The sequence below is a fragment of the Ipomoea nil genome, unplaced genomic scaffold (genome assembly GCF_001879475.1).
Source record: "Ipomoea nil cultivar Tokyo-kokei standard unplaced genomic scaffold, Asagao_1.1 scaffold0688, whole genome shotgun sequence".
Classification (NCBI taxonomy): domain Eukaryota; kingdom Viridiplantae; phylum Streptophyta; class Magnoliopsida; order Solanales; family Convolvulaceae; genus Ipomoea; species Ipomoea nil.
In genome coordinates, this window is record NW_017617116.1 from 3,810,255 (window position 1) to 3,834,244 (window position 23,990).

Consider the following 23,990-nt stretch of genomic DNA (forward strand, 5'->3'; position numbering starts at 1 on the left):
ATACAATAAACATGCATGATAATGAGTAGGAATGATAGCTGGTTCACATTAATGCAGAACATCAACATGTTACATGTGAGGTCCATTTCTATGGAAATCCAAAATGCTTTTAATTTGGTGTAATTAAAATCGAAAGGTATAAGCAAACAAATCCAAAAAGAATTCAACGCAGCTTCACTCTGCTACGGCTTGTAGCTCAGTTTTCGCCGCCGGCAGGTCCGTCTCAGCTCCGGGCTTCTTCCGGTACTGATACCGGCGGGCGGCGTACACAAAACCGCAGAAATTGACCACACTCAGCAACGTTAACAGCCAGTAAAGGTAGTCGAATCGTCCGGTATTTACATTCTGAGACAGCCACGACTGTCGCCCTTCCTCTTCCTTCCCGCCGGTTACGCCTTTCACAATGCTGTTCAGTATTGTGGCCGCAAAGCACCCCAGACCGCCGGCCACGGCGGCGTAAGCCGACCCTATGCTTCTCATCGCGTCCGGCGCTTCCTCGTATAGAAACTCCAGCAATCCCACTATGCAGAACACCTCTGCGATCCCTATCAGACAGTACTGAATCAGCAGCCAGTACGCGCTCAGCTCCGGCATTGCCGTCAAGAAACTCGCTTCATACCCGTGTTTAATCGCGTAGTTTCTCCGGTACCTGTCAAAATAACACAGAGCTTAGGAAGAAGAAGAAGAATGAGTTGGCAATCTTGTATCTTTTACAGCAATGTTGAAAAAATCGCTAGGCCCCTCTACTCACCTGGAACCGTCTAGGGCGCCTGGGCGGAGGCGCCGCCCTCTAGGCACCTGGAACCGCCTAGAGCGCCTGGACGGCCTCTAGGAGACCGACTGCCTAGGACTTAGGCGCCGCCCTCTAGGCACCTGGAACCGCCTAGAGCGTCTGGGCGGCCCCTAGGAGACCGACTGCGTAGGCCTAGGCGCAGCCCTCTAGGTACCTGGAACCGCCTAGAGCGTCTGGGCGACCCCTAGGAGACCGATTGCTTAGCGCCTAGGTGCCGCCTTCTAGGCACCTGAAACCGCCTAGAGCGTCTAGGCGGGCGCCTAGGAGACTGACCACCTGATTTTTGCAACACTAACTAACAGTACCTTTCGAAGACGCCGGCCCAGGCCACCGAGGCGATGGAAACGGCTAAACCGATGCCGACCCTCTGGAGCTGGGAGGCGCCGTGAGGGTGGCCGGTGATGCGGCGGGAGAGGGGTACAAAGACGGAGTAGTAGAGAGAGAAGAGGAGGAAGATGCTGAGGCCGGGGAAGACGGGCATGCAGGTCACCGGAAGTTTGAGGCGGCCGATGTGTGTGTTGAGCGTGTATGCTTGCTGGACGGAGAGGGTTAGAAACTCCACTAGGATTAGCGTTAGCATTATGGTGCAGGCCGGAACTGGAAGCAGCTTTATCAGGATCTTAACTTCTTCCACTTGCGTTACGGTGCAAAGCCGCCATGGACTTGGACTCATTCCGTCTTCCTTTAGCTGCAATGCTGCTTTGTCCAAACATCTACACAATTTAACCAATTTCAGAAGAAACAATAATAATTGCAGAAAAGTAAAGAAAGGCAAAATAGGATACAATCAATATATTTATAGACATCTAATCCATATATAATATTACCTGAAATCATCTGTGTGAGGAATCTTGCTGCTACCTTTGACGGCGGAGCGTTTTCCGGGGAGTTCATAAAGGCCAACAAACTCACTCTTATCCCACGGAACATTCCTCTTTCGAAATGCGGCGACGAGAACCTGAGCGACGCGCGTGAGAGGGCTGCCGCCGGGCAACCTATGGCGATACAACGGCGTACCCACGAAGAAAACAACGTTGGACAGCCCCATGGCGACGGCCAAGGACCCGAACGCAGAGCCCCAACCGTGCTGGATTTGAATGTAGACGATGGCGGTGAAGGCGACAATGGCGCCGACGGTGACGGAGAGGTAGAAGAAGTTGAAGAATCTGTCGAGGTGTTGTTTGTAGTTTCTGTCTCTCTCGTCGAACTGGTCGGCCCCGAAGGAGGAAACGCATGGCCTTATCCCTGCAGCCCCGAATCCTGTGACGTATAGGACTGTGTAGAGATATGTCATCTGCCATGGCTTTGCTGGCTCACAACTGCCCAGAAGAAGTGAAAGCTGATCACACTCGTCTTGGTTTGGGACTAGACCTTTCATCGTTGCACACAGGGTTATTCCTATTAATCCCTCCATAAAACCAAAACCACACAAAAAATCTCATTTCAATATAATGTAAATCAAGCCCTAGCAACTACAATGCGAGAGTTTAACCCTTTTGTCTGGGTCACTCTTCGCGGGCAAGACACTAGTCCTCCCACCTAATGAATTACTGAGTTACCATGCATAATGTAAAATTCAGTCCGGGCAGTTGTAATGTGGGAATTTCACTCAAGAGTGACTCCCTATAGGGACATGCCGGGCATGTCCTCTCACCTAATGGGCTGCTGGGTCACCATGACGCAAAATGCAGTCTCAGTTGTAATGCTGAAATTTCACCCAGGAGTAACTCCTTATAGGCAGTAGGCATGTCCTCCCACCTAATGAACTACTGAGTCACCATGACGCAAATGCAGCCCAAACATTTGTAATGTGGGACTTTCACCCATGATTCTTTATAGGCACTAGGCATATCGTCCCACACTGGGGAGTCACCATAACGCAAAACTCCTTATACGGGCACTAGGCATGTCCTTCCACTTAATGGACTGCTGAGTCACCATAATTTACCCGATCTTTACAATTCTATGAGGCCAGGATGGAGCCTTGGGGCGAGAGGTTTCGCATTTTGTGAATGAGATTGGATTGACAATGAGATTACAAGTTGCAGAAACAAGCATAATTAAGGTTGCATTGGGTGCAATTTAAAGAGTTTGGGTTTGGAGATTGGTTACCACAAGATAGATTGTTGTGAAAATGGCTATGGTCCAGTATCTGCCCAGATATGCATCAGCCAAGAAACCACCAAGAACAGAGGAAGCCTGTGATATGCCCAAAAAATTGTTGACTGCATTAGCAGAGCTGGTGAATGGCCTGTGCATAACGTAGAACATGAACGCCACCATGTTCACAGACAGCCCAAAGTATGCCATTCTCTCCGCCATTTCGTTCCCTAAAAAGAAATTGTCCAGCATATAATATATAAAATATAAATGTACAGTATTTTATTTATCATAATCCAAAAAGTGGATGGCATTTGGTACCAAAAATGAAGAATGCAGCAATCCAACCGCCGGTTTTGGACAAATCTGAAATGGGCTTTCCACGGATGTTGACCGGTGTAGCTCCGCCTGTACTGTAACCACCGCCTAGGGCGGTCCTCCGGTCATCTGATTCAATGAAGTACATACCCAGCTTCTTCCTATTCGCTGGCGTGCGGCTAGGCGTTGGGATCCCCTGAGGCGCCTCCGGGGACCTGATTTCTTTGCCGCTCATGCCTGAATAAGTAGCACTATCCATCTTAACAACTAAAAATGCAGAAAACTATACCATACTTATACATATCACCATTTCATCTGATAATACCACCTCCGATAAACAAGAATAAACAATATAAAACTCTGGGATACTTTCAAACACAAACCGCCACTCATATTAAATTAGCAGAGCTCATAAATTTGGTTGGGGAGTTGAATACTTACTCCAAGTCTCCAACCACTAAAAAGTACTAATCATAGAAATAAAAACTTCAAGATTTCCTTACACCCTCCTCATTAACTCTCCATACAAAGAACAAAATTGGCTGGTTTACCTCCTTGTGGTCCTTTATCAGTCAGAATCACAAGGTGTATTTACTCTATATGCACTCTCGAGTAGTGGCCTGTAATTAATTTCCTTGTCACCTCAGTCAGGTTGTCAGACTATCGACCCGATAACAACAAATTACAAATTCCACTCTTAGCAAGAATTGTCTATTATCTTCTTAATTTGAGCCAATGAGAATCTAGACTGGTTTACCTCTTTATAATTAATTCAATACACACCTTCAAATAGTGACTACAGTTCCGCAGGTTAGAAACCTCAAAACTTCCTAGAATCCCACTAGGATTCCTAAATTGTCGGCTAAAAAGACAAGGATACTGCATGATTAACAGTACCGATGATGATTCATGGTTCAGACAAGATTCATAGACTGGGCTTATGAAACACCAAACACACAAACAACATGAACTACCCACGAAAAATCAGAGATGAAAAGCTGTAATAATTGCAAACAAACGCACCTTAATAATTGGGAGATATTGGATACTGAAGCGACTTGGAGATACACATACAGAGATTGGGGAATCTTTAAATTCTTCTTCTCCCAAATGGTCAGCTTTCAGGACGGTTGGGAGAGAAAGCTAGGCTGGTAAATATGGGTACATTAATTATGTTATCTCATAATCAAAACGAGAAGCATTTAATGTTACCTACCGTGTTACCAGATATATACTAGTACAATGTATTGAGTATAATATACGTATATACGTATATGTGTCGGCCATATGTATGTATGTGATGTGTATATATATACGACAGGATGGTCCAACGTAGAGGCATGTGCGGATCGAATTGTGTCCATAATGACGGTCGAAAATGTTAGTAAGAGGGTGACATTAAATGCAGTTAGTTAGCTAGCTGCTTTGCATTCATTTGGAGAAGAAAGTAGTTGCTTACTTGACATTTTGTCAATAGCAACTAACCTGCAGGCTGCAGCCCACCCCCCATAACCCCACCGCATCCCTCTTTTGATGATTAGAGATTTGATGCAAAGTTATTTATAATTTAATTTTGAAATAAGGATCAAATAAGTCATATAACTGTATTGAAGTTTAAGGAGTTAATTGGAGTTTTTTGAAGTTAAAGGGGTATAATTGCACATCCAAATGATCTGATGGTGACAAATTATACTATGGACCATAGTCTATCTTGCATTGTAGATCCTTGTCCAAAAATAATCTTCATATTTTGTATCGACACATTCTGTACATGCAGTTGGTAATTTTTGTATATGTAGTTATCATATTATGTGTCAACAATTATCAAGTAAGATTATGTATTTATAGTTGACACATTTTGTACATGCACTTAATAGTTTCTGTACATGTAACTATCATATTATGTGTCAGCAATTATCTAACTGTAGGTATAGAATGTGTTAATTGAATGTACAGAAGTTTATATCAAGGTTCACAATGCAATATAAATCCTGATCCATGGTATACAATTGTCCAATGATCCTTATATTATTTAATTCTTTAATTGATCATCGCTAAGATGTACATACAGTACAAAAATAATATTGCTGAAAATTATGAAATTTCCAACCACCTGAAAGTGATCTTAAATCAAATTGAAAGCAAAAAGTGGTCAGAAATAGCAATAAAAGTTTTTTTCAATACAAAAATGGTCGGAACAAGACTTTCGACTTAATTTAAGATCATTTTCGAGGGTAGCCAAAAATTTCATAATTTACAGTAGTGTAATATACATTTAATATATTAAAAATATATTTTTTATTATGGTCCACATAACATTGTATGGACAATAATTTATCATCGCTAAGACCTAAGGCGGCTCCTAAATGGCCTGGCCCACGAAGGAACAAGATAAAAACCAACTATTCCAAAACATGTCGTTCAGGGGTGGAAACATAGCCGATAAGATGGTTGGTTTTGAGTGTAATAAAGCTAATGTCCATAGATGAGGCTATCAAGCCACCTCAATCCTCATCTCCTCCCATTGGTTGGAATTAGAATACAAAATATATATTATTATGTATAAATAGCAGCATCTTACATGTCTTAAGAGATTTTTTTTTTTTTTTGGGAGATAGGGTCATGTTTCTTTAAGGAAGAAAACTCAAGTGACTAATAGTGAGGCTTTGCTAAATTCGCTACTAGTTGTATACTTGTGAACATTATCAAACATTTACACTATTATAAGCACTCGGTGCTGACACTAGACACTTTAGATCCTGATAATATTAAATAGAAAATTGATATGTTTAGAAATTACATTTAAAATATTATTAAATATAAAAATTTGAATTTAAATTTTATAAGAATGGAGACATAATTGATTTTATTATTAATAAATAATAATAATAAATATAGATGGTGGGAATATTACTTTTAGTCTAGAAATTAGTATACGTAGAGCTACATCCATAACCTTCCATTTATTTTAAAGTGATGACAAGCCCATACTAATCTTTGTTTGGACCATAGCAGGCCACAGTCTAGCCTGCAAGACAACTTGTGGGCCATAAGACTGGGCTCTTTTTGTTCAAACCTCGTTCCATTCAACTTGAAACTTGGTTGCATGTCTAAGCGACAGTCATGTCATGGACCCGGGTCAACTTACAAAGTATATCCGGGGTAAAATACATAATTTATATATTGAAGATTTATAATTTAAACTGTAAATATTCAATATATAAATTGTGTATTTTTACATCCGAGTCCAACTTATAAGGTGGAATTGGGTCCACAGAATAATTTGCCATGTCCAATGGTGATAGAATATTGAGTCTTGACATCATTTAATTGATCCAATCAATTTTGACATCATTTAATTGATCCAATCAATTTAGAATTATCAAGTTTAATAAAGCTATTCAAGACCCCAAAAGCCAATCGTTATGCGTTGGACCCGTGTCCAGCATGCTTGCTGGACACGGGTAACAGTGTCGTTAGGCACTGTTATCTCTTTTTTTTTTTCTTTTTTTTCTTTTTTTTTTTTAATTTCAGACCGCTTCGTTATATGAGTATATGTTCATAATTTTATTACTATATGTTAATAACTGTACATTCATAACTCCATAACTGTACGTTCATAACTCTATAACTGTACATTCATAACTCCATAACTGTACATTCATAACTCCATAACTGTACATTCATAACTCCATAATTGTACATTCATAATTTTCGAAGCTCTATGTTCACAATTTTAGAGCTCTATGTTCATAATTTTATCACTACATGTTCATAATTGTAAGTTCATAATGTTAGAGCTCTTTGTTCATAATTCGATCAATAACTGTACATTCATAATTCCATACTGTAGATTCATAATCTCATAACTGTAGATTCATAACTCCATAACTGTAGATTCATAACTCTATAACTGTACATTCATAACTCCATAACTGTACATTCATAATCTTCGAAGCTCTATATTCACAATTTTAAAGCTCCATGGTCATAATTTTATCACTATATATGTTCATAATTGTAAGTTCATAATGTTAGAGCTCTGTGTTCATAATTTCATAATTGCATAATTGTAGATTCATAACGGCATAACTGTACATTCATAATGGCATAACTGTATATTCATAATCAAAAAAAAAAAAAAAAAAAAACGCCGTTAACGGCAAAACGTGCGCGAAATTTTTTTTTTTTAACTAAATGACGCGTTTTTTTAAAAAAACGACGTTGTTTTGGGCCCGTGTCCACACGGGTCCAAGGCATAATTTGCCCCAAAAGCTAGCTAGGCCTATGTATGCCTGGGGTGGACTATAAATAAAAAGTACATTATTTGTAACCAAAAATACATTATTTGAGTACTGAAAGTATATTATTTTTTATACTATTAAATAATGTACCTTCAGTACACAAATAATATACTTTTAGTATATTAAAAATATATATTGTTTTTAGTGAAAATACATTATTTGAATATTAAAAGTAAATTATTTTGTATAATGTACATTCAATACACAAATAATATACTTTTAATATATTAAAAATATACTTTTTTATGGTACATATAACACTATGTGGACCATAGTCGTCCAAATAATAACTTGCATGCCCTAATAATTGTGAACAAAAGTTATTGTATATGCATTGGAGCTACCACCATCGCACGTTAATGACTATATGCTCACACGCCCCCTCACGTGTGCGGTGGATTCCAAGCAACACGTGGACCGGTAAACCGTAGTCGCTTATGAGTAGCGTTGAGACTGCGGTGGGTTCCAAACAACACGTGGACCGGTAAACCGTAGTCGCTTATGAGTAGCGTTGAGACTGCGGTGGGTTCCAAACAACACGTGGACCGGTAAACCGTAGTCGCTCATGAGTAGCGTTGAGACTCGAACTTATGATATTTGGTCTGACTCTGATACCAAATTAAAGCATGTGCTCCATCTCAACTAAAAGCTTAAGCTAATAGTTGGATTGAACGTTAATGACTATATGCTCACAAGGTGGACTCTAATATAAATTAAAGGAATAAGGGTCAAATAGGCCATCCAACTGCACACCAACATGCAATTAGGTCACCCAACTCAAAAAAACTACAATTAAGTCCTTGAACTACACAAATTCATACAATTTCACCAAAAATAACTTGTTTACCTATTGATACGATGACGTGTCGGTTACCAAACTTAAAAATATTTTTTAAACTTTTATTTTAATAATTTTAAATAAAAATTTATTTTAAAATTTAAAAAAAAAGAAAAAAAAAAAGAAGAAAAACAGCCGGAGACGAAGGGGTCTCCGGCCAGCCATGAAGAACCCTTCGTCTCCATAGCTGGCCGGAGACAAAGGGATCCCCTTCGTCTCCATTGCTGGACGAAACCCCTTCGTTTCCGTCCAGCCACCCCTTCGTCTCCGGCAGTTAGTTTTTTTTTTCTTTTAATTTTAAAATAATTTATTATTTAAAATTATTAAAATAAAAGTTTAAAAATTATTTTTAATTTTGTAACCCACACAATAGGTAAACAAGTCATTTTTGGTGAAATTGTATGAATTTGTGTGTAGTTCAAGGACCTAATTGTAGCTTTTTTTGAGTTGGGTGTCCTAATTGCATTTTGGTGTGTAGTTGGATGACCTATTTGACCCTTATTCCTAAATTAAATACTATATTTAGGTAGTGTTTGGTTCACGAAATGTATGATTATTGATTACTTTAGGTAAAAAATAAAAATTAAAAAAAAAAATACTCCTTCAAAGGTAATGTAATATATGTAATATTTTAAAAATGTAAGATTGCCTTATTTGTTTGGTATAAATTGTGAAAATATAATATTAATTTTTTTGATTAAGAGTTATATTTTAGACTATATGAATCAATTTACCTAACTCTCTCGCCTTGGAGCAGTGCCCAACCACCACTATAATAGTCCACAACCCTTTCCCCCTACATGTTGCACTTTAGCTTGCTAACTTTTTGGCGCCTTCCGGTTTCTCTCGTTATTTGTTGTTGTCGTTTATGTTCGTGTCACACAATGACATCTTTACCTTGTTTTGTGCATGTCTACTGAGCTATTGAGTTAGCGTGATTTACATTTTCCCAAATGTTCTTTCGAGTCAGGGTCTGAGGAATTTTTGGAATTGGAGATTTAACATTTTGGGAGAAGAAGAATAGAATAAAGGATGTAAGAAATAGGAAGAAAGGTTATGCTGAATAATTGCATTGACCAAATAACTGAATAATTCCATATATGTGGCCTCATGCACCCACCTGTCAAAACCCCATATTTAACTTCAAACATTGGTTGCTCTTAGACTAAACGACATTCCTAAACTACAGACTAATCTCGATCTGAATTTTAAAGTGAATCCACTATTCCATGTTAAACTGCAGGTTAGGCCCATTGTTTCCAACGATTCCTTTCCAAACATCTTTTTGAAACCCGATCTACCCCATCCGTGATATATTCTTGTACATATCATGTCATATTTATTAAAATAAAAAATAAAAAATTACTCCGTATTAAAAACACAATTGTACCCAAAGACTTTGTGATCTAGTGGCACCAAATTGCTCTGCCATATGAGAGATTGTTCTTCTGTATAAGAGATTGTGGATTTGAGCTTCGATGGAGGCTATTACAATGTAGTATATGTTCATAACTATAAATTTATAACAAATATAGATATATTGCCACATCTATTTATTTACAACAGTTTAAGTTGATTTTTTTTTTTTTTGATGTGTATCTTCTCTATTATTGAAATTGTACGGAGTATTACATTCAATCTAAATTGCCTAACTGTCATTATGTACAGCATATGGAGTTTGTTGAGATATCACAAAGAGTGGGATATTTCTGATATTTGGAGCAAAGTTATAATAATATTTAAATTGAAGGATTAAGTACGTCAAAACAAACAAACAAAAAATTACAGAAATTAGATTTGTATACTAAGGAGTACGGAGTATCATTAAAGTTGTGATTATATTACACTTTTTGTATCTACTTATTATACAAACTTTTTATTATTTCAAGTTAGAGAAGTGAATAAAAAAATTATTTTTAAGTCATATAAATAATGTCATGAAATTAAAAAAAATGTTAAAAAGTTATTTTAGTAGAGAAAAATACTTTTTTTATTGGTATTTACAAGAGATTTAGAAATTAACTCTATAGTAGTTTGGAAAATTTTACAATATTATAGATTGTAATGTCGTATGTTTTGTAAAGTTATACATTTGTTATATGAAGACATAAAAACATAGTGTTGATTATTACACAAGAGTATACTGAAATAACATTGTATATTCACAACTAGTTATAACTTTTGATATAGTGGTTAACGTTTAATATGACAATTAAATGATTGATAAATAAAATTATGTTTAGTATATGCTAAATTAATTATGTTTTCGCTATTAACTATACTAATAACTATTGGCATACGTTTGATATGATAATATTGTACTATGTAAGCTGTATTCTTACTGACAGTTTAATTTACAATATTGTAAAGTGTTGGAAAATAACATAAAAATGACATTGAAATTGACTATTTTGTGATACAAATATATATGAGATCCACTTTAAATTTAGGTCCATTCAGATTCTTGGTAGAGGGACAAAGGAATTGATATATTTATACGCTCAAAAATAGATAATACTGAATGAAAAATAAAATTTATATCACTATATATACAAGATCCTTTTAAAGCCACGTTGAATTGTATAGCTATGCTCCCTCACTAAATATACCACTATATTTCGCTGAACGCCCACCGTAATTTTAGGGAAAGGAGAAAATCGTATATTATTAACAGAGTAACAGGCTGTATAAGTGATGAGCTGCCTTACTGACGGAGTGGCAGCAATATATGTGGTCTGAATCGCATTTATAAGAACAATCATACTAGGAATCTTCTCCTCAACTCCTCGGGTTAGTTTTCTAATTACATGTTTTTCCTTAATTTTGCGTTAATGCATTGTACTTTGGAATCTCCGATGTTTTCTTGAGGGTTAGACCCAAAATCCCATTTATTTACACTCTTTCCTTCCTAAATCTCGTGAAGGTAACGATGGATTTAGCGGATAACAAGGTAATCAATGTGGGTCTTCTGCTCATTGCCACCCTGGTGGCGGCGAAGCTGATCGCCGCCCTAATCTTGCCCAGATCCAAGAAGCGGCTGCCGCCGACGGTGAAAACGTTGCCGGTGGTGGGCGGGCTGGTCCGGTTCTTGAAAGGCCCGATTGTGATGCTCCGGGAAGAGTACGCGAAGCTGGGCAGCGTCTTCACCCTGAATCTGGTGAACAAGAACATCACTTTCTTAATCGGGCCAGAGGTTTCGGCCCATTTCTTCAAGGCCCCGGAATCCGATCTCAGCCAGCAGGAGGTGTACCAGTTCAATGTGCCCACGTTCGGGCCGGGCGTGGTGTTTGATGTTGACTACTCTATTAGACAAGAACAGTTCAGGTTCTTCACTGAGTCTCTTAGAGTCAACAAGCTGAAAGGCTATGTAGATCAGATGGTTATGGAAGCTGAGGTATATAGTTATATACTCTTCTCTCTCTCTCTTTCTAGTTGGTGCAATTACTGTGATTTATAATGTGTATTACATATTGCTTCTGAAGTGTGCAATTGTGGTCTGGTTGAGTTGAAGTCTTACATTTATGACTGTATCTGTGTTGGTTGACTTTTATTGTTGTTCCCAAAAGGTTGAATCCCTAACCCCAAGGCCCACGCCCAGGTCCCGGCCCGGCAGAGCATCTGGTAGGACGTAAATCATGGTAACACCAATCATGGTAACACCTTTGAGCACAGAGGCTAGACCTTTGCTTATTGCCTTTGAGAGGTTGCTCTCACACTGCTGTTGGTGAGACTTGATCACAGGTCATTGTTTCCAAACTTCACCCTTGTGACCAACTGACTTTTATTGTGGCTATTTCTCTTGCTGGTCATTGTGATAATAGTGACAGAGAGAAATTTGCAGCCACTAACCGAGTGTGTGCACCCGGTAAACCCTGCCTTTTGACCTTAGCCATCAAAGTACCAATTGGAGGTAAACTTGTCCATAGCTGATGAGCTCAAACCAAGAAGGCCAATAGGCCGGGAGTTGAACTTGTAATGGTTACCAAGTTAACAGTCTGACCAATTTGGCTGAGGTTTTTGCATTGTTGATACAAATAACAAATTGCCGGACCATACATTGTATTTTTTGTGTATCTTCACACTTCAAGAAAATGACCCTTGCTCTAGTGGGTTCACTGGCTATGGGTGGGAGCAAGAGACTACTTGTTGCTGCATTGCTTTGGCATATTACCAATTATCTAATACATCTGCTAATTGATAGATTTATCTTGTGGGTATTACAAAAGTCGTGTTCTTTTTTATCTTTGGTTTATTTCCTATAAACTATGTCTCATGTTTTGTCTAGATTTTGCTTCGGTGCTAATGCTATTAGGAGAATGATATCCAAATTCCTCTTTGAGTTGCCTTTGCTGCCTAGGAATCAGAAGAAATGAACACATAAATTTTCATGTCAGATTGTTGCTCTAATTGCTAAATTTTGCATTGTTCTCTGTGAATAAAATTTGACGAAGTAGATGACTTTATGAGGTATGTTAAATCCAATTTCCCGAGGTTCAATCATTGACTACGTTTGTCCATTCTTGTGCAGGAGTACTTCTCGAAATGGGGAGAGAGTGGCGAAGTGGATTTAAAATATGAACTGGAGCACTTGATCATATTGACGGCTAGCAGATGTCTGTTGGGCGAAGAAGTTCGCAACCAGCTCTTTGCTGACGTGTCGGCTCTATTTCATGATCTGGACAACGGTATGCTGCCCATTAGTGTGATCTTCCCGTACCTACCGATTCCCGCACACCGACGACGTGACCGGGCCCGCAAGAAGCTAGCCGAGATTTTCTCGAATATTATTGCTTCCCGGAAAAAAACGGGCAAGGCCGAAAACGATATGTTGCAATGCTTCATAGACTCCAAGTACAAAGACGGGCGCCAAACCACGGAATCTGAAGTTACCGGCTTACTCATTGCCGCTTTATTTGCGGGCCAGCACACTAGCTCTATCACGTCAACTTGGACCGGGGCATACCTCCTTTGCAACGATAAATACATGTCGTCTGTGGTGGATGAGCAGAAGAATCTGATGAGGAAGCACGGGAATAAGGTCGATCACGATATCTTGTCCGAGATGGAAACCCTGTACAGATGCATAAAGGAAGCTCTGAGACTCCACCCGCCATTGATAATGCTTCTACGAAGTTCGCACAGCGATTTCAGCGTGACGACCAAGGAGGGAATAAACTACGACATTCCCAAGGGTCACATCGTGGCCACATCGCCCGCTTTTGCTAACCGCCTCCCTCACATCTACCGAGAACCGAATACTTACGACCCCGACAGGTTCTCCCCCGAGAGAGACGAAGACAAGGCGGCTGGACCGTTCTCATACATATCGTTCGGTGGAGGCAGGCACGGGTGTTTAGGCGAACCATTTGCGTATTTACAGATAAAAGCAATATGGAGCCACTTGCTGAGGAATTTTGAATTTGAACTGATCTCGCCCTTCCCGGAAATCGACTGGAATGCCATGGTGGTTGGTGTCAAAGGGAAGGTCATGGTAAGGTACAAGCGTCGCAAGCTTTCTATCGACTGAGTGCTGAACAAGACTGCAATTTGTTCGATTATCATTGTTTTGTTAGTTCCTCTCTCTACTTGGTTTCTTGATAGTTTTCCTCTGCTTTTTTCTAGATCTGAATGTCTTGACTCTTGAATGTGGTGTTAACAAATGTATGGTTTTCATATCTTTTTTGTGAGTAACTTTATTAAGTTAGTTTTTTTTTGTTCTCTCTTTTTAGTTTTCATATCTTTTTGTGAGTAACGCCTAATATTACCAAGTCAAGTATATAATTCATTCTGGATATATAGTTTAAATTATGCACAACATAACGCTGTTAATGGCAATCGAAACTGATTTTTTTTTTTTAAAGTCGGGTGTTTAGGGTTTAGGGTTTTGCAACCGTGGTGCCACGGCAAAATTTGCGTTGCCACCCCTAGTCAACCTTACAAAGGGCAAAATGAAACATGCTAAAATTTCCTAGTTTGTAAGCAGATTAACAAATACCAAGAAGTCAAGAATAAATCTGCAAACATTCATTCTTACTCAATGGAAAGTATAAGGCAGTTGTACATCTATTCTTGTGAGCACAATACAATGGTTTTTTCAGAGAGTGACATTTTAGAATTTCTAACAATGAAATGGGAAAATGAAATCTTTATATCATCAATCCTCTGCTCCTTCAAGTAGACAATAAACTGTGTCCGAGAGAAGCAACTATTTACAGCATCATGAAGTGAAGTAGCTGGGCTTCAGCTTGGTATAACTTTTAAAAGCTCAATGTCAAACAAGAGAGTCTTGTCAATCAGACCTTGGTTGTTCAACACAAAAGCTAAAGCTCTCTGGCCCTGCAAAACATACCAACATCAAGGGATTTTCAGAGGAAAAGGTTGTACAAGTGAAGGCCGCAGCCAGATAAGAAGCGCTGGATTACCGAGAATGTCAATGGTCTGGGACCTTTCTTGTTGAAGTCATTATCGGGATATCCCAACTCAGGGGGAACTATGATCCTGCATTATTGTAAGGGAGAAATCATGAAGAATTTGGCAGAGTATAAAATATCTGCGTACTAGAGAATAAAATAGCAATAGCATACTTCCTGAGGAAAGCAACTAGGGTGTGCTAGTAGGTGACGGTGAAAGTAACAATTATCCTACCATGTCTGCTTAGAGAACTTAATTGGGGATCATCCATCTTAAGTGCAAAAGTTAGGCAGTGACAAGGATACCCACAAGAAACACAGAATAGAAGCTTAGAGATACTTCTTAACAAAAACTCGCTCCCACTTCGATTCATTAACTCATTTCAAAAACTCCTATTCTCAAGCTACTTGTCCACAACGTGCTTGCTTTTTGAGATGGCCTTGATATGTAAGCTGCAATAAGAATCACAAGGTGGATTTTTCTCTCTTTTTTTTTTCAGGCTGAATATTACTTGTTCTTGGTCATTTGGGTTAGGGGGGATTATCCATGGCTTTACTATCAAGACCCAAAGTGGGCATTCGCAAAATTTTTGTACCAAAAAAGAAATCCATATTTCTACATTTGTTTATGCATGCAATAATCATTAAAACAAAGAAAACAAAAGGCACTGTTTACAACATTAGTGGAGATATAGAACCTTCTGATGCCACCCACAGCCATGCCAGTAAGGGCTTCTTCAAATGCAGGAATAACCTGAATGTGAGGAGCAACAGCAACACTGTTAGACATTTTTCTTAGAGGAGATTGTATGTCTCTCTCTATACATTACGATTAGGATCATAAAATATGGCACATTAAAAAAAAAAAAGGTGAATTAGAAGATGCAGGAAATAATATGGTGATGATACCATTAATTCCTGTGACCCTTTCTAGCCAATTTATACAAAGAGTAACCAAAGAAAATATCTTACCTCTTGAGATCCTAATCTGAATTTGTAGAAGTCCTTGTCATCCCCCTGCACCATAATGAAGTATGATGCATCAATCAGTTTAAGAGCAACAATAAGCTCATGCATAAATTCCCCACTAATATTTTGAGTCAATACCTCAAAGGATCCACCTTTTGACTTGTTACGGGCTTCAAATATGCGACCATAATATCCTATAGTATAACCATCCCAGTCAACCTAATGCCAAAAAGTTAACAAAATAAGCAGATCCTTCATTAAACCAATAAGAAAGCATTAGCAAGTAACTTAGGACATGGAATAAAATCAAATTAGAAATTGCTATAAACCAGAAAAATTTTAACTGAAATAAACTAACAAATCAATAGACTAGTTATAACCAAGTCAAATATGGCTTTCCGGCAAAAAACAGAAATGACTGAGATGTACACCAAATGAATAATTTGTTATTCATAACAAAATGGATAGCAAAGTTAAAATATCAAGCCACTTTGGCACAGAACTTTAGCTGACAATATAGGCAATTCTAGCAATTCATTAATTTAATATTTTTCCTTTATATATCATATTATCTACCTGCGATATATTTAAAATTTATAAACAAGCTTCTTGCCCAATCAATCCAAGACTACGGCTAAGCAACTTTGGATAGCAATACAAAACAAATTATATTTCTAAACATACTACACTGACACAATCAAGGATTTATAACTAAGCACCGACAGTAACATCTATACTACCAGGACTCCCTTAAACTAAGGACACATTAGCACAAAATTAGGAAAACTCTGCTTAAGTTAATCAATTATGTTCTCTATTATGTGCACCCTTTTCTTTGTTATTATTGGATAATTGAGCTAAGTATAAAAGAAAATAAGGGTACTATGTGTATTATTTACAATCACAAGCTTACCACTACTGTATCTCCCATCTTCGGATTGGGGCCACTTCCTACTCTCAAATCCTGCATTCTTTGACAGACTGGAGTCAAGTTCAGTTTCATGCCAGTATGCCACACTAAAAAAACATACGAGGGATTTCCATATTTATGCTTCAAAACAGGTGACCTTATACTGGAGACCTGAGTTTGTTTCAGTGTAGTCAGGAAAACGCATCTTTGACTTCCCATAGTCCTTTCCCCGCAATGCTGGCACTGTACATTAATACAAGGACAAAAAATTAGTCTTTAAAGCTAATGCAGACCCGCATATCTAAATGACCATATTATTTAAGTAAACAACAGAATGGCAGATAGACAGTGAATGTGTATATAAAACCACCCAGTAATTATGCCATTCAACTTTATTTCTTAATTTGTTCAGTAAATTCACCACAAAAGCTTAGTAAACAAACAAGTACTACAAATGCAGTTTCAAACTGACGAATATAACTATTTATTCTCCTTTAAAAAAACAAAAACAAAAACAAAAACAAAAACAAAACACTCCTCAAATAATACTAGTGATAGGAACAAAAAATAAGATAGTGAAAGCAGGCATAGAAGTTACTGTCAACGAATTCAGATGCCAAGGCAGCTCCATTGCTTCCAGTAGCGCAAACAGCTGTTGCTAACAATCCAATGGACGACAAAATAAGCTCTCTCCGATCAATGGGCAGAGATCCATAATCCACCCTTTCACTTTTATCTTGAGCGTATGAAAGTGATAGAGGAAATGACAGAATTTTCCATTCAAAATTAGCAAAAAGCGAATATGGAAAAGCACTAAAGCAGTATTACCAAAATTTCAAAAAAAAAAAAAAAAAAAAAAAGGAACCAAAAACGCATAGAGAGAAAATAAGACCAACCAGGCACCGAGTTGGATACTGGGATACAGGGCTCTCCACCGGGAAATCCAATAGAGAATCTGGGCTGAGAAATGTGTCTATGTCTACGCTGTTAGATAGTAAATTGATTTCACAGGTTAATAGCTTTAAAATTTGGGGGAAATTTGGGGAAGAGGGAGACATTGAATCCATTAATAAAGGAGAAATGTTATTCAAACATACGAATTAAATGTAAAAGAGCAATACCGCTGGATTCGAAGAAGAGGATGGCGTTCGTGAGCGAGATTTTGGAAGCGCTCCGACAAGTGAGATCGACGCCGCAGCCGCAGTCGCCGCCATGAACTTTAATGTTACTGACGTGGGATAACGATGAACCGATCAAGCAGAAGAGGAGACACTCGCAGGGAGAAGAAGCTTCCGGGAACTATAACGGCCTCATATTTTATACTTCTCTTTTTTTTTTTTCTTTTCTTTTTTAGCTCGTTTTATTGTGTTAATTTCAAAACTTTTACACGTTTTACTATAAATATTCAGAAATTATTTTTACTCAAAATTTGGAGCAAGAAAAGACAAATTTGGCAGGTTCAGATTATAAGTTCAATGAAATTCCAGAAAATTCTGACATTATAAATACTCAAAAGATTTTCTTACCCAAAAAATTAAAAGATTAAAAATTTTAAAACACAAATGAAATGGACATAGGACCAGAGCAGTGATAAATTCTTAAGCACAAACACTTCATGTTATTTTATACATTTAAAAAGCTCAGTATTCTCAAATCCAGGCAGAATTGCCTTTATTTATTCCTTCCACAACTAAGCTCTAAGTCCTCTGCTGGGCAAAATGGAATTCATATGCTTTACAGGGAAACTAGCTTGATGGAGTTTGCCTTCTCCTGCAGACTGTCGAGCAAGCTATCGAAGCTCTTCTTGAAAGAGTCCACTCCTTCGGCTTCAAGTTGAGTGCCGACTTGCTTCCAGTCAACGCCCAACTTATCGATGGCATTGTATATACCTTCCGCTTCGGAGACATTAGCGTCGATTGTCCTTGCAACGGAGCCGTGATCGATAAATGCTAGGAGGGCTTGATCAGGCATGGTTGAAACCTAGATGTAAAGGGCGGGAAGAACAGAACAAGATGTCAACTATCATTCAGCCATGTGGAGTATATTTATCACCACAAATAACTAAGTGACAAGATTACTCACCGTGTCTGGTCCAATCAGAGGATCCACATACAGAGTGTCCGGATAAGCTGGATTCTTAACACTGGTTGATGCCCACAGAAGCCTCTGCTTCTTCGCACCCTTCTTCACCAGAGCCTCCCACCTTGGACCAGAAAATTTCTTCTGGTACAACTGGAAAGCCAGAGCTGCTTGAGCATTTGCAGCCTGTAATGGAAAGTTAAGGTCAAAACAAAGTGATATACAGTCTCCAACCAAGGTATAGCTTTGATCAGTTCTATCAGTTACCTTCCCACGAAGATCAAGAGCCTCTGGACTTCCAATTTTCTCAAGCAACTTATCAACGAGTGTGTCTACGCGACTAACGAAAAAGGAAGCCACACTTGTAACTTTGGAGAGGTCATTAAGCCCAGAAGCTTCAAGACCATCCAGGTAAGCATCAATTACTGCTTCGTATCTTTCGATAGAGAATATGAGCTGCGCATATGAGGGGAAGCAACTTCAGTTTGCAAGTCAATGATGTAAAAGAGGAAATCAAATAAAGGGATTTAAAGCATCAAGCTACAGACATTAATACACTATAGGGAAGAGAAAATTTTAGAAACAAAAAACTTAAAACTTCAAAATTTTAAAAAGTGCTTGAATGCCATTAAGAGAGTTTTTACTTCACTTTATTTATTCTTCTTTTACTTTGAGTTGGGAGTTATTTAACATAGGAGACACTATTAAATAGCAAGAATCATGAAAGCAAGAAAACATATCAAAGAAAAATAAGAGAAGCAAATCAAAGTTTCAAATGTCTAACTTCAAAATAGATTCTTCCTCACTGTTTGTTGTAGTTAAAGTATAACCTTCTGTAAATATTAATAAGCAGATTCATGTGACTAATCTACTAGAAATCTAGAATCATGAAGAGCCTCTGAGCTCCCTTTGCATACTAGTTCAATGATTTGGAAAGTATGAGAAAACTATGTTCAGATTTGACTTTGACATCAATGCTTGTCACTACAATATCAAAAGAATATGCAAAACAAGAAAACCCTCACCGTTACATTGACGCTAATTCCGTTGGCAATGACTTCCTTGATGGAAGGGATGCATGGGGCTGTAGCAGGAATTTTTATGTACACATTACGTCGGTCAACCTTCTTATGAAGCCACTTTGCAGCCTCAATAGTTCCTTCAGTATCATCAGCAAGTCTAGGTGACACTTCAACAGAAACATAGCCATCCCCTGCTTCTGTTTCGTCATAAATTGGCTCAAAGAGTTTGCATGCATCTTGGATGTCCTTTACCACAAGTTCCCAATACAAACTTTCAATGTCTTTCCCAGCTTGTACAAGTTCCCTGAGAGGTCAATGTGAAGATTAGTAAATCACTCAATTGTAGAATTCAAGTTAATACTTCATTGTGGTTGAGCAGTAGGTATTTGACATGTATTAGAAGGTTTACTTGAATTGATCATTATAGGCATTTGAAGTAGATATAGCTTTCTGGAAAATCTGCACTCAACATAATACAAAACTATTATTAGGAAGATAAAGCCATGAAGATGCTCGGGAAAAAAAATGGTACACATATTCCAGTAATCATTTTCATTTCCAATTAAATATAAATCAAAACTCTTTTTTATAGGAATAAATCACTACTCTTGGAATGAAATGAAAGGGTTAAAGATGAAAGAAAAGTTCTGTTTTTATTTGTGGGATTTTGCCTTCAATGGAAGAGGGGAAGTACATGTCAAAGAAATTAGCAAGGAAGCACTTTACCGCAGGATTGCTGGTAACCCCTCTAACACCGCTCTCAATCAATGGAATTAGATCTGTAACAGGGCGACACAGGTTATCATACCATGGGCTTTGCCCTTGCTTCTCGTACAGATCATGAAGACTTGTTCTCTTGATTGGGCTTCCATTTCCTCCACCTTGGGAGCATCTAATACTATCAAAATAAGTTCAATGAGTACACAACTAAATGTAGTAAGGAGACAGAAGCGAAAGAAAAGATATCAGAACCCTGATAAATTACCCAGCACAAAACTTATGGTGTATAATATCAATTACACATAGAAGCTGAACAGAAGGGACTTGAACATGATCCTGTCATAGTTTTTCTAAAGAACATGATCAAGGTCAACCAATAACTTGAAATCTCTTTCAGTTCCGTTTTAAGAAGGAAGACAGAAGTAACGACTTTACAGCAAGGAAATTGAGAAAACAAAGGCAAACATTAAACAAATTTCAAAAAGCCAACTTTTCCCTTTCTCATGCTACAACCAATAAAGAAATCAGCTTTTACAGACAAACAATCATCTGGCCGAACAGCCAATCAATACTCTACTCTTTCACGAAATTAACAACAGGATCTAACAATTACAAGTCAAGATCATGATTTAAGCATACAAGAGCAAGCTAGAGCAACCATCGATGACATGCAGATTAAAAGAAAGCTCAAAGAATATACCAGCAACCAATAACCAAGTAAGAAATAACATTATAGCCGGCACGATCTCAGAAAACGAGCTAGATATCAAAAGCTGAGAAATCAATACAACAATAATACAGATCCATATACTCTACACGCATAGATAACGTTTCTCATTTCAGGAGCTTACACGAGGGAGCCGTTGAGAGAAGGCTTGGCGAAGGCCAACAGCTTAGAAGAGGAAAGCCGGGCGTCGAAGGAGGATTTGTTGCGGATATCGACGAAACATTTGGGAGCAGGCGATGATCTCCTGGAAGTGAAAGAGGATGAAGAGGCAAAGCCTGGATTGGAGAGCTTGGAAATAGTAGCCATGTCCGACGGGAGTCTGATGCTCTGATTCTCGCCCGAGTTTAGCTGCGCTTCTTCAACTACTAGTCTACAAATACTAGGGTTAATAAAAATTTTAAGCAAAAAATTAATGGCGTTTTGGTAGGTGAGACTTGGTTAGATGGTAAGTTAGTAACACAGGCTAATTAGTTGATACAAATACAAGTATACAACCTCCTCAGCTTTGTCGCTACAAATAAGGAAATTTCATATTTTCAGTAAATAAATATTATTGAATTTCTCTTTTAACTTTTTTCCTTCTCAAAAGGTTGAATCTCTAACACGACAGAGCATCTAGAAGAATGTAAATCATGGTAACTCAACTGAACCACACAGAGGCTAGACATTTGCTTACTGTGCATAAGGAGTCCCCTCACTTTGAGAGGTTGCTCCCACGGTAACTCAACTGAACCACACAGAGGCTAAACTTTTGCTTACTGCGCACAAGGAACTCCCTCACTTTGAGAGGTCATTCTTCCCAAACTTCACCCCTATGACCAGTTGAGCTGCCTATGCCGGCTCTCTTTTAACTTTTTTGATACACTGTCAAGGCGTTTGGTTGGAAGGAAGGCATTGTGAAAAAAGGAACTGTAATTCGGTATAAAATAATAAGGTATGAATAAAGTAGAGATTCAAATTATATTGTTTGATATGGATGAATAGAATTAAGGAATGTTATAAAGACTAAAATGTCCTTATTAATTAATTGATATTAATTTGATTATTTTGAAAAAAAATTAATTTTATTATTAGGATAACATTTAATAAAAATGGAACATTGGAAAATAATTTTTTTATATATAGTATAATATATCATTTTAACATAATTTGTAAATATTGACTAAAATAACTTTTACCCAGTCCGCATATTCGTCCAACAATTCATAGGCAAAAATATATTTCCTTTTGGGGTGTTTGTTCATGGAATAGGTCGAGAATGAAATACCGTTCCCGGGAATAGACCTATTCCATTGTTTGTTTTATCATTTTATTCAAGGTAATAGCTTTTCCAGGAATGAGATATTCCCTTTGTAGGGAGAATAGCCATTCCTAGGGGACCCCCTGGTATTAGCTATTCCCAAGTATTTGGGAATAGCTTTGGTACTATAATACCGAAAATACCCTACCACCGCCACCATTGCTACCATATCCACCACCGTCACCACAACCACCGCCCGCACTGCTACCACCGCCGCCGCCACCACCACCGCCACCGCCACCGCAACCACCACCACCACTACTGCCGTCGCCACCGCCACCACCACCACCACCAACACCAACACCACCACATATTTTTATAAGGGTATTTATGTCTATTGAAACATATTTCATTCTATTCCTTAAACCAACCAAACACTGTAATATAATTCCTAAAGTTTATTCCTTCCGCGAATCAAACAATAAAATAGAATTAGTATTCTATGCCTTGCTTATTCCATTCTTTATGGAATAGTATTCATATTACCTCAAAATTCATTCTGTGAACCAAACGTGTTGTTAATGCTTTACCACAAATTTTTTTTAAAAGGTACAATAATTCCATTTTTTTTTTATTTTGTAAGACAACAATACTTCCATATAAATACTTTCTTTTTATTATACAAAATAATGCCACCTAAAAGAAAAAAAAAAGTGAGAAATCTTATTTTAGAATATAAATATGAAAATAAAAAAAATGTATGTTTCACCTAATCAGTAATCACCTACCTTGGTTTTTGTATAACAGCATCATTCACCAACACCCAACAACTCAATTTGATTTTTTTTTATTGTATTCTACGTTATCGTTTTCCTTCCTGTTTGTATTTAAAAAATGAAAATAAAAAAGAAACTCCTCAGTTCATATTTAATTAGAAAAATTAACAATGCTTTTACGGTTGGATATATAAACTAATAAATAAATTTCTTTGTAGCGATGATTTTCGGGATAATTCGAGTTTGATTTTTATAAATGACAATTCTCTTTGAACCAATTCCTGTGATTCTCGAAACAAGCGAAATAATATACTCCGTATATAATTAAGGCCATGGGTTATGCTAAGGCTACTTTACATCACAAATTATGTTTTATATTAAACTAATTAAATTTAAATTAATAAATTTTTAAATTTTGAGAAACTAAATTATTTTAGTGTGTAATAGCATTTGATGTAATAGATTGAAAATGAATAAAATTTAGCGTAAAAATATTTCATTTGAAATAACATTTGGTGTAAATTTTTGGTATTTTGGTCAGAGATGCTTTTATGACCGCTGATAATTTAGTTTGGCCTTTAACAATTTTAAAAGCCATTTGGTCTCACGTCTCTATACGGCTCTGGGGTCGGTAATGAAAGATAATGAGTGCGAATTTTAAAAAGATAAAATGAAAGGAAGAACGCTAAATGAGAACAAATATTTAAAAAGACTATTGTATTATTCATTTTATGATCTTTATGATGCAAGATTTTACATAGTATTACATTATATATCTCTAAGG

The 23,990-nt window shown here is 37.6% G+C and overlaps 4 protein-coding genes across 4 annotated transcripts; 1 reads left to right on the top strand and 3 right to left on the bottom strand.

Moving 5' to 3' along the window:
• LOC109176283 (protein NRT1/ PTR FAMILY 6.1) lies at positions 1-4,397 on the bottom strand. Its single transcript, XM_019325746.1, has 6 exons — positions 4,235-4,397; positions 3,215-3,448; positions 2,906-3,123; positions 1,621-2,201; positions 1,099-1,506; positions 1-649 (listed from the first exon to the last, which is right to left on the bottom strand). Exons 2-6 carry the CDS (start codon positions 3,444-3,446, stop codon positions 175-177), a joined length of 1,914 nt encoding a protein of 637 aa, XP_019181291.1. The 5' UTR covers positions 3,447-3,448; positions 4,235-4,397; the 3' UTR covers positions 1-174.
• Positions 4,398-11,002: 6,605 nt separating this feature from the next.
• On the top strand, positions 11,003-14,071 carry LOC109176104 (sterol 14-demethylase). The gene is made up of 3 exons (XM_019325533.1): positions 11,003-11,143; positions 11,277-11,747; positions 12,882-14,071. The coding sequence occupies exons 2-3, from the start codon at positions 11,283-11,285 to the stop codon at positions 13,878-13,880; spliced, it is 1,464 nt and encodes a 487-aa protein (XP_019181078.1). The 5' UTR covers positions 11,003-11,143; positions 11,277-11,282; the 3' UTR covers positions 13,881-14,071.
• Positions 14,072-14,353: 282 nt separating this feature from the next.
• On the bottom strand, positions 14,354-17,981 carry LOC109176004 (peptidyl-prolyl cis-trans isomerase FKBP19, chloroplastic). Its single transcript, XM_019325406.1, has 10 exons — positions 17,764-17,981; positions 17,539-17,626; positions 17,241-17,378; positions 16,800-16,885; positions 16,646-16,696; positions 15,871-15,951; positions 15,736-15,780; positions 15,462-15,517; positions 14,776-14,851; positions 14,354-14,689 (listed from the first exon to the last, which is right to left on the bottom strand). Exons 1-10 carry the CDS (start codon positions 17,854-17,856, stop codon positions 14,594-14,596), a joined length of 810 nt encoding a protein of 269 aa, XP_019180951.1. The 5' UTR covers positions 17,857-17,981; the 3' UTR covers positions 14,354-14,593.
• A 229-nt stretch (positions 17,982-18,210) lies between these two features.
• LOC109176003 (transaldolase) lies at positions 18,211-21,645 on the bottom strand. The gene is made up of 7 exons (XM_019325405.1): positions 21,315-21,645; positions 20,470-20,641; positions 20,153-20,202; positions 19,747-20,047; positions 18,989-19,177; positions 18,725-18,907; positions 18,211-18,622 (listed from the first exon to the last, which is right to left on the bottom strand). Exons 1-7 carry the CDS (start codon positions 21,494-21,496, stop codon positions 18,377-18,379), a joined length of 1,323 nt encoding a protein of 440 aa, XP_019180950.1. The 5' UTR covers positions 21,497-21,645; the 3' UTR covers positions 18,211-18,376.
• Positions 21,646-23,990: the final 2,345 nt, after the last annotated feature.

Coding starts and splice junctions, on each gene's coding strand:
- LOC109176283 (XM_019325746.1), bottom strand. CDS start 3,446: ATGAGCGGCAAAGAAATCAGGTCCCCGGAGGCGCCTCAGGGGATCCCA. Junction 3,124..3,214: donor TGCTGCATTCTTCATTTTTG/GTACCAAATGCC, acceptor ATTTCTTTTTAG/GGAACGAAATGGCGGAGAGA. Junction 1,507..1,620: donor CCTCACACAGATGATTTCAG/GTAATATTATAT, acceptor TAAATTGTGTAG/ATGTTTGGACAAAGCAGCAT.
- LOC109176104 (XM_019325533.1), top strand. CDS start 11,283: ATGGATTTAGCGGATAACAAGGTAATCAATGTGGGTCTTCTGCTCATT. Junction 11,748..12,881: donor AGATGGTTATGGAAGCTGAG/GTATATAGTTAT, acceptor ATTCTTGTGCAG/GAGTACTTCTCGAAATGGGG.
- LOC109176004 (XM_019325406.1), bottom strand. CDS start 17,856: ATGGCGGCGACTGCGGCTGCGGCGTCGATCTCACTTGTCGGAGCGCTT. Junction 17,627..17,763: donor CCTCTTCTTCGAATCCAGCG/GTATTGCTCTTT, acceptor ACTATCTAACAG/CGTAGACATAGACACATTTC. Junction 14,852..15,461: donor GCTGTGGGTGGCATCAGAAG/GTTCTATATCTC, acceptor ACAATAATGCAG/GATCATAGTTCCCCCTGAGT.
- LOC109176003 (XM_019325405.1), bottom strand. CDS start 21,496: ATGGCTACTATTTCCAAGCTCTCCAATCCAGGCTTTGCCTCTTCATCC. Junction 20,203..20,469: donor GGGTTACCAGCAATCCTGCG/GTAAAGTGCTTC, acceptor TGTTGAGTGCAG/ATTTTCCAGAAAGCTATATC. Junction 19,178..19,746: donor GAATTAGCGTCAATGTAACG/GTGAGGGTTTTC, acceptor TCATATGCGCAG/CTCATATTCTCTATCGAAAG.